Source organism: Festucalex cinctus, chromosome 14, assembly GCF_051991245.1.
Source record: "Festucalex cinctus isolate MCC-2025b chromosome 14, RoL_Fcin_1.0, whole genome shotgun sequence".
In the NCBI taxonomy this organism is placed as follows: domain Eukaryota; kingdom Metazoa; phylum Chordata; class Actinopteri; order Syngnathiformes; family Syngnathidae; genus Festucalex; species Festucalex cinctus.
In genome coordinates, this window is record NC_135424.1 from 16,143,132 (window position 1) to 16,160,000 (window position 16,869).

General features: G+C 41.1%; 1 protein-coding gene across 2 annotated transcripts in view; it reads left to right on the plus strand.

Moving 5' to 3' along the window:
* The window catches only part of mcu (mitochondrial calcium uniporter), a 76,783-nt gene that overhangs the window by 49,255 nt on the left and 10,659 nt on the right, over positions 1–16,869 (plus strand). For both annotated transcript variants that reach the window (XM_077495821.1, XM_077495822.1), the window contains exons 3-6: positions 4,547–4,610; positions 8,514–8,684; positions 9,072–9,176; positions 9,257–9,417. In XM_077495821.1, coding sequence (XP_077351947.1) covers positions 4,547–4,610; positions 8,514–8,684; positions 9,072–9,176; positions 9,257–9,417 — 501 coding nt within the window. The remainder of the gene's footprint in view (positions 1–4,546; positions 4,611–8,513; positions 8,685–9,071; positions 9,177–9,256; positions 9,418–16,869) is intronic.

Sequence of the window (16,869 nt, forward strand, 5' to 3'; positions counted from 1 at the left end):
GACAAGAAAAAACAACAAAAAACATGCGAGCAAATGCCTTGACTAGGTTCACAAACATGTCCCTTATTTCTGTACTATGATGCTTTCTCAGAAGTCCGCATCCGAGAACTGTCAGTGTAGGGTCATAAATAGAACCTTGCATCATTGTTATTTTTCCTCAGTATGACTCAAGAACTGCATCGGACATTACAATGCTTGGAGATGAACTGGATACCATGAACAACAGTCCGACTAAAATACAGTGGTACCTTGGAATTTGAACACAATTGTTCCGGTAAAGCGTTCAATGTTCGAATTGTTCAACCTACGAAAAAAAATTTTCCATAGGAAATAATGTAAATGCAATTAATCCGTTCCCAAGCTCTAAAAACTGAAAATTCCTATTTTAATTTCTATTTATGAAAAAAAACATGTTACACCCTGTACAGTATTCAACCAATAAAAAATACCTGACCTTTTTTGTTGTGTTGTGATGTGATGCCATCAGTGGATAAAAATGCTATGTTTAGTTCAGTGCGGAGTTAGTGTATTTGACATTGGGCATATTATTACTACTAAGGCTACTAAGGGTCCTTGTGCGCTGTTTTAGCGTCAGGCATGTTGTTGAACAGCTAAAGTCCAATTCACACTGGCTGCGGAACGGACGCGGTGCGTTTTCTGTACGGCGGTCGTACGGAAGCCGCAAGGATAGAACACATTCAAGTCTCCATGTCAATTCGCACCAGCTGCGGTGCAGTGCGTCTGTGGTGCGTAATGTTTGCGCAAGCGTTCTATTTTTTCCGGACGCCGTATGTGGATTTTCATGAAGCCGAAGAAATGACACGAACCGGACAGGAAGTCGTGCGTCTCGCGTCAAGGTAAATCTGGTATATTTTAAAATAAAACCACTTGCGAACATGTTTTTTTGGGAAGGAAGCTAGCTAGCTACATAGCATGACAGGAGTCGGACATTTAAGACAAAAAATGAGCTCAGAATAAATTAAACATGACAAAATGACACTATTTAAACACAAAACATCCTTACCCATGGTAGAAGAGCCATGGTAGGTCCCAGAAATAATGTCCAAAAAGCATTTCGATGTGACAACAGGCAAGCGTGGCTATTGTCTACAAAATAGGACTCTAAAAACACTGTTGTTATTGCATGAACTCAACTCTCCACCGTGAACCCCTCGTGATCTTGTGGTCTGGGGGGTGCAGATTTCCGGACAGCCGAGTTTCGAGACGTTCGAACTCCGAGGTTCCACTGTACTCTAAAGGCATAGTGGCTGTGTTATTGTGTGCCTGATGTGAACGTGCACAGACTGTTCCTGCTTACATTGCATGTTCACCAGTATGATAAATTGCTCAATTCTGTCTACTCACTGTGGCTTCAGGAGCACAACTTATCTGTTGTGCTGCTACGATTGTGGCATATTTTACCCATGCGCATGATTCGAAACATCACAAGAGTTTACCGCTTTTGGCATTTTTTGTTTCCCGTGTTTTCACTGCCTCATTAATGCCCCGCTCCACTGTACATGCATGTGTAAGGGGATGTGACAGCCCATTTATTGCCTTGAAAGGCTGGATTACTACTCCACGCAAAACAGCATGAGCTGCGTGATTGGAAACGTGCTGCGCATATGGACTCTCCTGGTTTTGCAGCATAAAAAAAAGGGTTTCCCCAAGCTGTGCTCAACTGCACCCGCCTCCTCCCTTCAGTTTCTGACACAACTGAGGCACATATCTAGGTTGCCTTCTTTGTCACCCACTGCAGTGTTTTTCTGCAAGTGGTGCTGTAAACACTGGTTCATTTACATAGAATGGCTTAAAAGGAAAATCAATGAAATCAATACTGTAATTCATTGGGTGTGGCTAAGGTTGCAACATTATGGAAATTCATGGAAATTAACGAGCGTGTATGTGAATTCAGAGGAATTAATCTAAATTAATTATTGGATTCAGTCTTTAACAAGGAACATAAGTGCAATTTAAAACAGCCACGACACACATTAGTTAGCAGTTACATTGTGCATCCCTCAGTCTTGTACTTTCTGTACTGAAAATTTCTTATAAAATACTGAATTTGAATTTTTAAAAATGTTCATTTGAACAAGAAAAACACTATGCAGTTAAATCAGCCACAAATCCTTCCAACCAATCTATATATAATTTTTCCCCAGTTACCGCACTATAAGGCGCACTGCATTATAAGGTGCACCTTCAATGAATAACATATTTTAAAACCTTCTCCATATATAAGGCGCACCGCATTATAAGGCACACCTTCAATGAATGACAAACTTTTTCCATATATAAGTCGCTACAATAGAGGCTGGGGTTACGTTATGCATCCATTAGATGGTGCTGCGCTAAAGGGACTGTCAACAAAACAGTCAGATAGGTCAGTCAAACTTTATTAATATATTACAAACCAGCTTTCTGACAACTCCATTCACTCCCAAAATGAATAAACAGCTGTTTTATTATTTTCGCTGAGGTAAAGTATTAGTATTAGCTAGATCCAAGATGGCGGGATCTTCTGTGCATGTGCGTCACCGATCGTGCAGGGTCACGATAGCATCTTCACAGGGAGACCTGTTACGGCTCAATATTGATCCATATATAAGGCGCACCGCATTATAAGGCACACCTTCAATGAATGACAAACTTTTTCCATATATAAGTCGCTACAATAGAGGCTGGGGTTACGTTATGCATCCATTAGATGGTGCTGCGCTAAAGGGACTGTCAACAAAACAGTCAGATAGGTCAGTCAAACTTTATTAATATATTACAAACCAGCTTTCTGACAACTCCATTCACTCCCAAAATGAATAAACAGCTGTTTTATTATTTTCGCTGAGGTAAAGTATTAGTATTAGCTAGATCCAAGATGGCGGGATCTTCTGTGCATGTGCGTCACCGATCGTGCAGGGTCACGATAGCATCTTCACAGGGAGACCTGTTACGGCTCAATATTGATCCATATATAAGGTGCACTGGATTATAAGGCGTGTGGTCAGCTTTTGAAAAAATTGAAGGCTCTTAGGTGCGTGCGCCTTATAGTGCGGAAAATACGGTAAATTAAAGAATGGCTCCAAACGATTGCTCGATAAATTGAAAATAGTTGTTGGTTAATTTGGATAGATCTAGTATGAACACAATATAGCGTCTGTTTCTGCTTTTAAGTAACAATTTGTTCATGTGTGTTTATTTATACCAAACCAAATGAACAGTAAATTAGTTTCATGACTTGCCATCTGCTCTCATCGGAACCCCAGTGCGTACCAAACAAGTAGACAGAGGCCACTCATTGAAGTGGGTGTGTTGGTTTGGGTTATTTCCGTCTCTCAGCAGCATGTCTCTGTGATGTCTGTGTGTGCAATAGAAGAACTCCTTTGACGTTTTTTCTGCCCTTCTTTTATGCATTTAAGAAATTAGTTGGGGCATCTCAGCTCTGAAAAATAGAATGCCAGAAAGTCCTCCAAATGTCTCTGACCCATGTTTATCTTGTATTATTGTTTTTTTAAGTAGGGCCAAATGATTTTTTTAGACTGATGCGGATTTTTGGCAGAAAAAAAAATACAGATTACAGATTAATCGGCCAATTACTTTTCGAAAATATACAATCCATAATGCATTTCAATGGGCATCAATTACATGCAGATTTTTTTTTGTATTTGTGGGCCGGCCTGGTCCCCATTACCCTAAAAAGTTCCTAGAATGCATTGTGTTGCACAATGCATTTAATTAATGAAATTATAAAGATGTTAATCCTTCTCATATGTGTTTGCTTGTGTCACCAGTAGCTGAATGTGTGTCGTTTAAAAAACATGTTTGATCTATGTTTTTATTAGTGCTGTCTAAGTTAAAGCGTTATGTAATTAATTAATCACAAAAAATTATCGCACGATCATGTATTAATGCAGATGAATCACTATTAATTTTGACCGCAGATGATCCTTTAGCGGATGGTTGTGTTAAAAGTAGCACAGGTTGTGTTTTTTGAGCAATAAACTCCATGCATAAAAGTAAAGCATTTACCTAATGTTTGCGTATAACAGTCAGAATATTTGTTCATGTCAAAATACTGGGGTCGTTTCTTCCCATTTTAAATTATCCAAGTAATTTACTGATTAGAAAAAGAGGATGAGCATGAACAGCGGCTAAAAAAATTTGAAGGCGCCCTCATAACATTAAATGTAAAAGAAATCAACACATAATTTAAATTTTGTGGGCAAAAAATTTTGATAAAAAAAAGCCACTTTAATTAAGCGATTAATCGTGAATGATCAAAATTCTAAGATGCAATTAATCTCATTAAAAATGTAATCGTTTGACAGCTGCACAATCTGTCCTAACACAACCATTGTCCAGGTATTTTTTACTCGTGTGTTTTACTGAGCATCTTTTCATTCATTGTTGAAGATGCCAATGTGAACCAGGACCAAATATTTGTTGTAACATACCCCACGCATCATCTTCTGCTTCAGTTTAGAATCGGTCAGACAACCAAAATGACGAACTAGTAAAATAACCAGCCCCTTTTCTTTCCTTGCAGATTTGGAGGGGCTCCCCTTCATGGCATGGCCAGAGAATGTTGTGTACCCCAACTTCTTCTGAAGGTAAGTACACACCGCATTTCACCTTTGAGTCTCAGATGCTGTTTATTCCTGAACATATGAGCACAAACCCCGAGGTGCAGCAGACGCTTCCCTTTTTACTGGAGGAAATCCCTCACTTCGCCTCTCATCCTGTCTGTAACAAAATTGTGCATCGATTCCCACATTAGAGCCTCACATAGCAGCTAGCTGTCATTATGGACTAACTTCAGCTCCTCTGTGTTAAAGGCGGGAATGATTGTCAGGAGGGATGAAAAGTTAGAGGGTGAGAATTTGCTGATTTTATCTTAAAGTCAGCTGTAATAGCTGTGAGATTGTGATATGGGAGATACCCTGAGTGATGATGGCTGCACAGGGAAAGATAAAGGCAGCAGGCGGAGGTGGCTCATTGGTGGGTGGGAAAATGAATGTGCGCACCTCTGTGTATTTGGTGACCATCCAGACGAGCTGGACCCGGCCGCTGCCGTCTGTGCCAGATGATGATGTGCTGATTCACTGCAGTGGTCTCGAGGAGCGGCACCACTGCAGCTTGGATTACCTCCATTGTGGAATTACTCTGGATTCATCGCCCTCTGTCATTCAGACCCACTCGTGAGTAGGGATGTAACGATATCCAAACATCACGATACGATATTGTCACGATATGAAGGTCACAATACGATAATTATCACGATATTGGGGGGGTGTTGGTGATATTTAAAAAAGATGACAATGTTGTAAAAAAGAGAATTCATACTAAAAAAACAAAAACAAAAGCACAATATTGTGCTTTTGTACATAACAGCAATGCATATCAACCACCTACAATCTCTGATAATATTGAGGCACTTACTTGCTAATGCAAGCACACATTGATCGCTTCACAAGCAAATTAGGTTCCCCTTCATCTGACAATTAGCATAGATTTTAAACATAGAAGGCCAAAACATCCCTAATGAAAATTAAATTGCACTAATTAGCTAACCACTAGCGGGTGCTGCACAAATGGAAATAAACCTGACTTTTTTTAACAGACGTGTTCCTTTTAAATATTGTGAACATGACGACGACGACGATATTGTGGCAGTTTTAATATCACGATATTGCCCTTATCGTGATAATGCGATATTAAAACTGCTATAAAATTCCGTCATCGACTGCACATCTGTTCAAAAAGTCAAGTTGATTTCCATTTGTGCAGTTCTAGCACCCTCTGGTGACTAGTTTTGTAGTGCAGTTTAATTTTCACAAGGCATGTTTTGGCCCTCTATGTTTAAAATCCACGCTAATGGTCAGATGAAAATGAACGTAATATGCTTGTGAACCGAGTCAATATGTGGAGGAACTCAATGTGTGCTTGCATTAGCAATTAAATGCTTCAATATTAAGTGTTATTAAAGAGCAATATTGTGTTTTTTTTTTAGTATAAGCACATATTTTTACAATATTGTGATGCCAACCTCTCCACAATATTGTGATAATCATCGCATCGTGACCGTCATATCGTGATGTTTGGATATCGTTACATCCCTACTCATGAGTTAAGTGGATCATGCAGATCCCTGTAGACACTCGGTTATGTTCTCACTATCCAAACTTGAGATTTTAAGGTTCTCGTGTATCCTTTTCGTCATGAAAATGTGCTGCCAAATAAATTGTGTGTTCTTTAGGTTGCACAATTGTCAGTCCAATCACGCAGGCATAACTGAGAGGTCTTCAAGCCTGTCCATGGGAATACAAAATATCAATAGTTGGCATCGGTAAATTGACATAGCTGCTCTGCGAGGGAAAGGTCAGCGATATAACAATGTATTGATCTTCCAGGCTTGGCCGTGTAAAGAGGGCGTAGTTTGATAAAACTGTCTTTTTGCATGCACTGCTTGATGCTATTTTTTATTTTTTTTTATTTCCTGCCAGACTTTTTCTTTTCAGGGGATGCCACCATGAGTCATGTTGTTGTTTTCAATCAGAATTTGTATACCCTTTTTGATGCAGCCCTTGCATTTATCTGGGCTTGGAAATTGGCACTGGACATCTCCAGCCGACCAGGAATAGAACCTGTGCTTAGTTGCTTGTGTGGTGGCACGTTATCAAAAATAATAATTTGCCTTTGCGTAAGTTTAACTCAGCATTTCGAAATGTCTCAGTCCAAGTCTTAAAAACGGTAATACCTTTCGTATACAGTCTCAGGTGTAAATAAATAACTGAAAATGTCCAAGGTGTTTGGTTATGTTAGCAAAAAAAATATGAAGTCATTCCTGGCACACTTGTGTCAAAAAAAAATACATCTTACCGACAGGCTAATGCTGCATTCAAGGATGGTCGGAGGTCGGATTTATCCAAGTTGGTTCTTCCCAGTTCTGACCTGAAAGCGTTCGAGGCGAAAGTAAAAAACCAAAATGGCGGATAGTGACAAAATTGTTTTTGTTTTTTTTTGTTTTTTGTTTTGGTCCTCAGAACACATTTTAACCTCCAGCAAACTTGCCTTCTCGCAATTTTGCTTTATTTATTGTATTTATCTTATTTCATAAGCATTAATCTGTACAGTTCAGTAGTTCACCATTTAATTTCATGCAGGGAGATAGCGGCATACTGTTGCGTGAAGTTATATCCTAGTTTGATGTCAAAAATATCACAATTCACACTGTCCTCGAATGCAGCATTTTTGACAAACCTGAAGACATGGGTACTCCTGGCTGTTTTACTGGATTTTGACTGATTTTGGAAGGCCCACAGAATATTGTGTTCGATTGCTATAAAAACATGAAACCAACCAAATGAAAGATTAAAGTCTCTTCTTTCATCAGGAAAAAAAATATTTCTATCTGTTTCCGTTTTGCAGCAATTATCATTAGAATATAGCTAAGTTTCATCATTCACAAATTATTTCGAATTTTGAGTAATTGAGATTTTTTTCAACATGGTCCTGGCTGAGCTCCTTCACTCTGCTGCCGCCGTTTGTGTAATAACTACCATTTCTGCAACTGTTCTTTGCAGTTGAGAGGCTGCATCAAAGCCTTCTGTATGCTCTAGCTTGAAAAAAAAACAAACATAAAAATACGTCTTCGGGCCACTTAAAACATTTAAAATAGAACATGTTTATACGTTTTTGGGAGCAAATGAGTTAAATGTGTATTCAAGGATCTTTTGTCTCTCCGTCTTCCGGGCGGATCATCTTAACAATTGGTTCTTGATCCCGTCAATCAATCTGCCGTAACGACCTCGTGCGTGCTCGTTCTTAGCTGAGCATGCGCACCCGCCTCCGGCCCCACCCCTGCGGACGAGCAGGAGAAGTGATAGGATGTCTGCCATGCACATTTTTTAAAAAGTGACAAACGGACGTTTGGCTTCTACTTTTTGAGAAGATCCTTGAATACACCTTTAATGATACTAATTATCAGCTTGGTGCTTTAACAGTATTCTTATCAGGACTTTTTTTGTTTATAAAAACGCCAAAACAAATGTTTACTTTCATCATTACAATTACTGCTTTAAAGAAAAAAAGAAAAGAAAAATGTTCTATACAATAAACCAATCACGGCTCACCTCTTTTCTGAAGCTGAGCCGTGATTGGTTTAGTGTAAAGAACATTTTTGGGTTGCCTTTTTATTGAAAGCAGTAATTGTAATGATGAAAGCAAACATTGTTTTGGTGTTTTTACCTGCACCTTGAGCAACTGTGATATCAATTTCAGTGGACCACAAGTGGCGAAATGAGAAGGATTACAATGTGCGGATTTTACTGCTTAAAACAATACACAACTACATTCTACTGAAAATGTATTTTCCAGTATTAGGCAGTGTAGCATTGTCACTTGGCCTACCGCCCTCTGTTGACTCTTCAGCTAAACTCTGTCAACAATTGTGAATGGCTTGATCATGACCTTTATTAATATTTGTTTGTCTTTGTGCCCCAACCTCCACCCAGAGGTGACAGTGGTGTACCAGAACGGGCTGCCAGTCATCTCGGTCAGTTTGCCGTCCAGGCGAGAACGCTGTCAGTTCACCCTCAAGCCTCTGAGTGATTGCGTGGGAGTTTTCCTGCAACAACTCCAAGCGGAGGACAGAGGCATCGATCGGGTAGCCATCTACTCCACGGGTACTCTCTCTTTCTCGCTCGCTCTCTTACATACACACACACACACGCACACGCACCCCGTATCCACCTCCTCTAGTAGATTAGACTTGTACATGCCCTTTCATGCTTTCAAGTGTATTTTGATGCCATTAAGTGTTCTTGCTGCTGCCGCTTGGCAACAGAATTTAATCCTTTCACACGTGCCATGAAGTGAATTTGCGCCGCTTCGATGCTTCATTATGCGAGAACAATTGGCGCTCGGAAGTATGGGAGTGCTTCTGCTCTCCCTCTCGTGATAATCGGAGCGAAACGAGCCCGATGGTCAAGAGGGTGTGTGGAGTGGCTAACCAGCAGCTTTCTCATTGCACCACTTTCCCACCATCTTTTTTTTTTTTTCTCTCTCTCCAGATGGAGCCAGAGTCGCTTCCTCTACAGGCATTGACATCCTGTTACTAGATGATTTCAAGCTCCTCATCAACGACACCACCCACCTTGTCCGGCCACCGAGGAGAGGTGCGGACATTCGTATCGCGGTCGTTTCCTGTAACGCAAGCAAGAAACTTTTGATGGTGATTTGTTTGCCTTCCCGTCAGAGTTGCTGCCTCACGAGGAGACAGAAAGGCTGAATGACGTCAAGTTCTTGGTGCAGCAGCTCTACACCACCCTGCGCATTGAGGAGCACCAGCTCAGCAAAGAGCGCGAGCTGATTGGACGACTTGAGGACCTCAACTCTCAGCTCCGCCCCCTTGAGAAGGTCTGACTTAGTTTGCATGTTAATGAAGAACTGTAATTTTATCAACTATATCAGGTTCTTTTCCACATTTTATTTTATTTTTTTCCCACAATTTAACAACTTCCCAGATATCTAAATAACATGACTTTTTTTTTAATACCAAGGGGATAAAGAACAATAGAACACTTAATACTAGGGATGTTCAATACCGCTTTTTTTTTTTTTCAGACCAATACCAGAATGCGTACTAAACTTTTGAGTAGTCACCAATACCAAGTATGGATACCACCATTGATTAGGAATGTTCAACTGCAGGAAGAGGAACTACATTTCCCATCGCGAGATGCTGTGACTATCGCGTGACCGGTAGCGAGACTGGGAAAATCTAACATGGCGGCGCTCTGCTGCTAAAATAGAATTAGCTTTATATTTCTAATTAAACCCGAATTTAATGATTAGATAAATTCGATTTTTTTCTTTTCTAAGAAAGATCGGAAATATTATCCAGTGTGGACGACCTCGAACGTTTTATTGACGATCATTTTTATAGCTGCGCGATGGATGAGCCGGCGGCCAGTCGGGATAATCCTTCGAAAAAAAAAAGGAAAAATGACTCGTCAACAGACACGGACGATTTAGCAACCGCCGACGTATCGGTGAGTATGCTGGATTCCATAAATAAAAAACTTGACGTCCTCTGTCTTATCCGCGAGGACGTCAAAGAATTAAAGGCAAGTTTGGAATTCGTTAGCCAACAGGTAAGCGATCTCCAATGCGATAACTCCGAGCTACGCTCCTCTCTCGTCGCTGTCACAGCCGAGTTGGAGACGATTAAAAAGGAAAATAAAATGCTAAAGGAAACGGTCTTAGATGTTCAATCCCGTAGTATGCGGGAAAATCTAATATTCTCAGGTATATCCGAAAATTCTCCAGATAATCCAGAGGGTGAGATAAAAAAATTCATGACATCATCGCTAAAGATCCCACAGGAGACGGTAAATAATATCTCTTTTCACCGTGTACACCGGCTCGGAGCTCGTAAGGGCAATAAGCCCCGTCCTATTATTGCTAAGTTCGAACATTTTAAACATAAAGAATTGGTAAAAAGTAAAGGACGGGAGCTCAAAGGGACATCTTTCGGGATGAATGATCAATTCCCAAGAGAGATAAACGAGCGGCGAAAAGTACTGTTTCCTATCATGAAACAAAATAGACAGGAGGGTAAACGGACTTCGATGGTCGTTGATAAATTATATATCGACGGCCAGCTATTCCGAAACCCAACCTCGACCCCTTGGCTGTTCTAACTGACAATTGGTAGAGCCGAGCATTGTGTGATTATTTGACGTAGGTATATGTATATGTATGTGTATGTATATGTGTATATATGTATATATATGTATATGTATATGTATGTATATGTATGGATAATGGGTTACGAAATAGAATATGAATTTATATTATGCATAGGCTATAAAGTAATAATAATAATAATAATAATAATATAGAAATATATTCTTAAAAAAATAAATTAATAATAATAATAATAATCTCGCTTAGGTCACCATTTACTGGTGTATTGTTATGTTGAATCCCCCACAGATTTCCTTCACACTCACTTCCCCCCACGTTTCTTCACTATTATACTTATCTACTTGCTATCTCTCTCTTTATATAAATTATATAAATTGCCTAATTACTCTTTTGCTATCCTACAATATGTTAATATTAATAAGCAGCTTATATAGATGTATACATAAGACTGAGTCTATATTGCTTGTATGCAGAAATTAGCTCTGGTCTCCTGGAATGTGTGTGGCGCTCGCTCCCAGGCAAAAAGAATAAAAATTTTAGACCATCTCTCAAAATTTAAGGCAGATATTTGTCTCCTACAAGAAACCCACTTACAAAAATCAGAAGAAAAATTATTTATAGATAAAAATTTTAGTCAAGTTTACTCTGCCTCCTATAATAGTAGACAAAGAGGTGTCTCTATACTTATACATAAGAATTTATTCTTTACTCTAAATAATATAGTAACAGATTTAGAGGGCCGATATATTATTATCCAGGTAACTATATTTAATAAAGTATATACAATTGGTAATTTATATGCCCCAAATAATGATGACCCTGATTTTTTCCATGAATTTTTCTCTCGGTTACTCGATTTAGCAACAAATTCTACTATTATTATTGGAGGTGATTTTAACACGGTCTTGAACCCGTTAATAGATCGTTCTAATAATACGATATATACAAGGCGATTACGATCCGCTAAAGTAATAGATGAGTATATGGAGGATTTTGGCCTCAGCGATGGCTGGAGACTTCAAAACCCAACTAAGAAGGAATTTACTTTCTTCTCTGCTGTGCACCGATCATTCTCAAGAATTGATTTTTTCCTTACAAATAATTCTATTGTTGATAAAACTGCTATAAAAATACATTCTATAATTATAAGTGATCATGCACCAGTCTCCCTCACTCTACAAATTGACTCTACCTTTAAACCTCCCCCGATATGGCGTTTTAACATCTCATTACTGAAAGACGTAGAGTTTGATAAAATTATTAGAAGGGAGTGGGCAGATTTTTTGGAAATAAATGACTCTCCAAATATATCTCCATCTCTTCTCTGGGAAGCAGGGAAAGCGGTAATTAGAGGGAAAATTATATCATATTCAACTTATAAAAAGAAACAGGATCAAAAATTAGAAAAATACCTGGAAGATAAAATTAAACAACTAACGGATGAATATGTATTAAACCCAAATAATCAAATATGGATAGAACTACAGAATATAAAAATACAGTTAGATAACATGTTATCTAAAAAGACAGAGTTTATAATACAACAGTTGAGATATAATAATTTTGAACATAATAATAAATCAGGTAAATTCCTGGCAAATCAACTTCAACGGAATCGGGAAAAATCTCTTATAACGGCTATTAAAGATATAAATGGTGAATGCACACAATCACCAGAAGAAATTAACCATATTTTTTATAACTATTATCGAAATCTATACACAGAAATTAATAGACCTAACCCTGAATATATTGAGGAATTCCTAAACAGCTTAAATATACCTCAGTTATCTATTGAACATAAAGATATTCTCGATACCCCGCTTACTATAGATGAGTTGTATCGTGCTTTAGACAGTATGCCTAATGGCAGAGCACCTGGTCCAGACGGCTTTCCGGCTATATTTTTTAAACATTTCTGGTTAATGTTTGCTCCATTATTTCTAAGAGTAGTAACTGAAATTAAAAGTAAAGGTGATATACGTCAAGATATGAATATAGCAGCAATTAAACTTTTATTAAAGCCAGAAAAAGACCCTACCCTCCCGTCAAGTTACCGACCGATATCACTAATTAATACCGATATTAAAATTATCGCTAAGGCCTTGGCATCTCGATTAGAGACGGTAATCTCGACAATTATTCATAGTGATCAAACAGGTTTTATTAAAGGTCGTCATTCTACTAATAATATTAGGAGACTCTTTAACTTGATTAGTATGTCACAGCGGCATGATAAAAAGGCAGTTGTTATTTCGCTGGATGCAGAAAAAGCATTCGATAAAGTTAACTGGTCCTTCCTCTTTGCTGTCTTAAATAAATTCGGCTTCGGGGAGTCATTCATTCAATGGGTCTCAATATTATATGATTCTCCTAAAGCTACAGTTACTACTAATGGGATTACATCACAGAGTTTTACTTTACAAAGGGGAACAAGACAAGGGTGCCCAATTTCTCCTTTATTATTTGCTATATTTATTGAGCCGCTTGCATTAGCTATACGTCAGGATAGACGGATCCAAGGAATCCACTCCGGGACAATAGAACATAAAATTAATCTATATGCCGATGATATATTACTCTATTTAGAAGAACCTGCTATTTCGCTAGGGGAAGCATTTAAATTAATAACTAAATTCTCTCACTTATCAGATTACTCTATTAACTGGACAAAATCAACATTATTACCTATTACAGAAAATTCATGGAATCCTACAAGTCAGGATCCACACTACTCCTTTCCTACAGGTAATTTAAAATACTTAGGTGTTAAAATTTCACCTAAGTTAACTGAATTAACTTCTTTAAATTTTTCACCATTATTGGATAGTATCCGTAGTGACCTGGAACGCTGGAATAATCTTCCGATCTCTTTAATAGGACGGATAGCTACTATAAAAATGAAAGTTTTACCAAAGATTAATTATTTATTTTCAATGATTCCATTTAAACCTACGTCTAACTGGTTCCAATCGCTGGACTCTGCTATCATAAAATTCTATTGGAATAAAAAAAAAGCCAAAATTAGTCTATCTACTCTTCAGGAAAGTAAATCTAAAGGAGGTTTAGAGGCACCAAACTTTATGTACTATTATCTAGCTAATCAACTACAATATCTTGTGCTATGGACACAACCCAACAGAGATACTAACTGTTGGTTGGAATTGGAGCAGAAGGATTGTAATAATCTTAGACTGTCAGATTTACTCTTTATTACAAAATCAATAAGACGACATAATTGTTTTAAAAACCCAATGATAGCCGCCACCCTGACTGCCTGGTGGAAGGCATTAGAAATTACAAACTCCCAATTGGCGCCCTGTGGGCTCTCTCCCATTTGGCATAACCCCGACTTTCAACTTAATAATCAGTCGTTCCATTTAAGCCTATGGGAGCAGAAAGGAATTACACACCTTCATCATCTTTTCTCAGATAATAAGTTTATATCATATACAAACTTGGTCCAGAAATATGAAATAAAAAAGGGAAATTTCTTACATTATCTGCAAGTTAAAAATATGGTTAAGAAACAAATCCCAACACTTCAAGATACGCTCCAACTGCCTGTCTTAGCTAAAGATATTATAAAGCTTTCTCCAACAACAATAAAGAAAATATCAAAAATATATAAGTTATTTTTATACACAAATAAAACGTATTTACCGACTTTAAAATGGGAAAAAGACTTGTCTATAGTTCCGGAACCAGACTTTTGGACCCAAATCTGTGAAAATGTATTTAAAATGACCAAACAGACAAATTTGCAACTTATCCAATATAAGATACTTCATAGAACATATATTACACAATATATGATGAAAAAAATGGGACTCTCTGACTCCGACATTTGTCTCCAGTGCTCACAAAACACTGCCGATACTTATCTTCATGCTTTATGGTCATGTACTCCAGTGCTGCATTTCTGGACTAAAATCTTGGAAAAGCTCGCTGATATATTAAACTGTAGGCTTCCTTTATCTCCAAGACTGTGTTTACTAGGTGACTTAACAATAACTGAGCGACCATGTAAACAATCTCAATCTATATTTATAGCCCTTACTATTGCTAAAAAAATAATCCTTGTCAATTGGAAAAATAAACAATCTCTAAATATCGACCACTGGTTAAACTTACTAATAAATTATATCTCAATGGAAAAAATCTCTGCCTTAAATAAAAATCAAGTATCAAGATTTAAACAAATATGGTCTATGTACATAGAATATTTTAATCTCAATTTGGCAACTTAATCCTGCCAAGATTCTGCCTGTTAACGAGAGCCACCACATCGTTACAACTTCTGTTTTCGCTGCTCCTGTATTTGGTATTTTGTATCTGATTGTTTTTATTTTTATATAGTCAGGAACCTAGTTGCTGCTAGTGGGCTCGAGCATACCACACTATACGACACTATACTCAATAACTCCTTAAGATCTATTTCTAGTGGGCACTAAGCATCAACACTTGGTGTTACTGCATGCTAATTAGTCAATTTTCTTGACGCCGTCCCCTGTGGTCGGGCGGGGGTGGTTCTGCCCCCCCCCCCCCCCCCCCCCCGTTGTCTGCTCGGTGGCGGTTGCGTCTTGGCCGCTCCCTGGGCCCCCTGTGGGGTGCGGTGTTGGGGTGCTTCCCCTGGTGCCCGGGGCGGTGCCGTCCCGGCGCGGTCCGCTGCTCCGTGCCCGGCGGCGCGGTTCGGGGTGGGTGGGCCTCCGGTGTGCCCCGTGGTTCCCTCTCCCCTCCCCCTTCCTCCCCCCCGTCGCCTCTCCCTCCTCGCCTCCTCCCGCCCATCCTCCTCTGCCTCCCGGTCCCTTTTCCCTTGTCGCCCTCCCTCCTCCTCTCCCCCCCCGCCTCCTGCCCTGCAGCCGCCCTTTCGCCTTCTTGTCGTCTTCTCCCCGCTTCCCCCGCCCCCCCCCCCCCCTTCCCTGTCTGCCCTGCGGCCCCTCCCCCTCCCTCTCCCTGGGCCTGGGGCTCCCTCCCCGGCCCGGGCGTCGGGCTCCGGGGGCCGGGCGAGGGTTTGGGGCCTGCCCCGCTCCGGTATAACTCCTGGTGCCCCGGGCGGGCCCCGGTGGCTGGTGGGCTGTCCGGTAGCCCTGCTGCGCTGGCTGTCCGCCCATTGTGGTGCCGGGTGGATGAGGTGGGGGGCGGCGGGGGGTGGGGGTGCTGGGGGGCGGGCGTGCCACCTACACCCGCCGGGTTGGGTGAGGCCCCGCTGGTCGCTCCTCTTACTCACTTCACTAGCTTGCACTATACACTTTGTAAATATACACATAGGGCACACAACACATTTCTTGGTGGGGTGGGGAAGGGTGGAAACACCGTCTTCACCCTTCAACTCCCCTCCAATTTTAATGCACCTCACGTCCAAGGGGAGGGGTGAGTTGGGGCGGGGAGCCATCAGAGGGGATGGACTGCAGTGCCTGGCAGCGCTGTGGTCCCCCCCATTTGTGTCCCTGCCCCACCACTTTGTCCCTCCATTCCCTTTTTTAATGCACCACACATATACATATTCATTTTTTGGGGGGGGATACGGGTGTGTCGGAGTAGGGGAAATTTTTTCCCTCTGCTCCGACTCACCTGCTCCCAATTTTAATGCACCACACGCACACACTTGTATATACACTGGGTGGGGCCACATTCACGGTGTAAGGGTAGAGCTCGCCAGTCGGCGAGCTGGCGGACTCAGTAACAGGGTTAGGTGTCACTTGTACTCTGGCGTGACGACCGGGGCCTCTCCCCACCGGGCTCGGTGTTCTGGTGTCCCGCCTTCTCCCCTGGTGCTTCCTCCTCTGCTTCCCCCCTCCCGCCGCGGTGCAAATCTCGCGCGGCTGGAGGTGGGGTGGGCACATCTTCCCTCTCTGCGCTGCTGCCCGGTGCCGGTTTCCGGGGGGGGGTGGGGGGTTCTCGCGGGGGGCCGGGTTCGCGGGGGGGGGGGGTGGCGGCCGTCGGGGGGGGGCGGCTTGTTTGGGGGGGGGGGTGGAGGTATGGGTGGGTGGGGGGTTGGGTGCTGGGGGTCGGGGTGTGTTCGGGGGTTTGGGGGTCGGGGGTGGTGGGGCCTGGGTCGTGGTGGATGGCGGGTTTGGGTGGGGTGCGGGGGGGTCGTGGGGGGATGGGGGCTGGGGACCGGTGGGGCGCTGTGGGGGCCCGCTGGGCCTCGTTCTG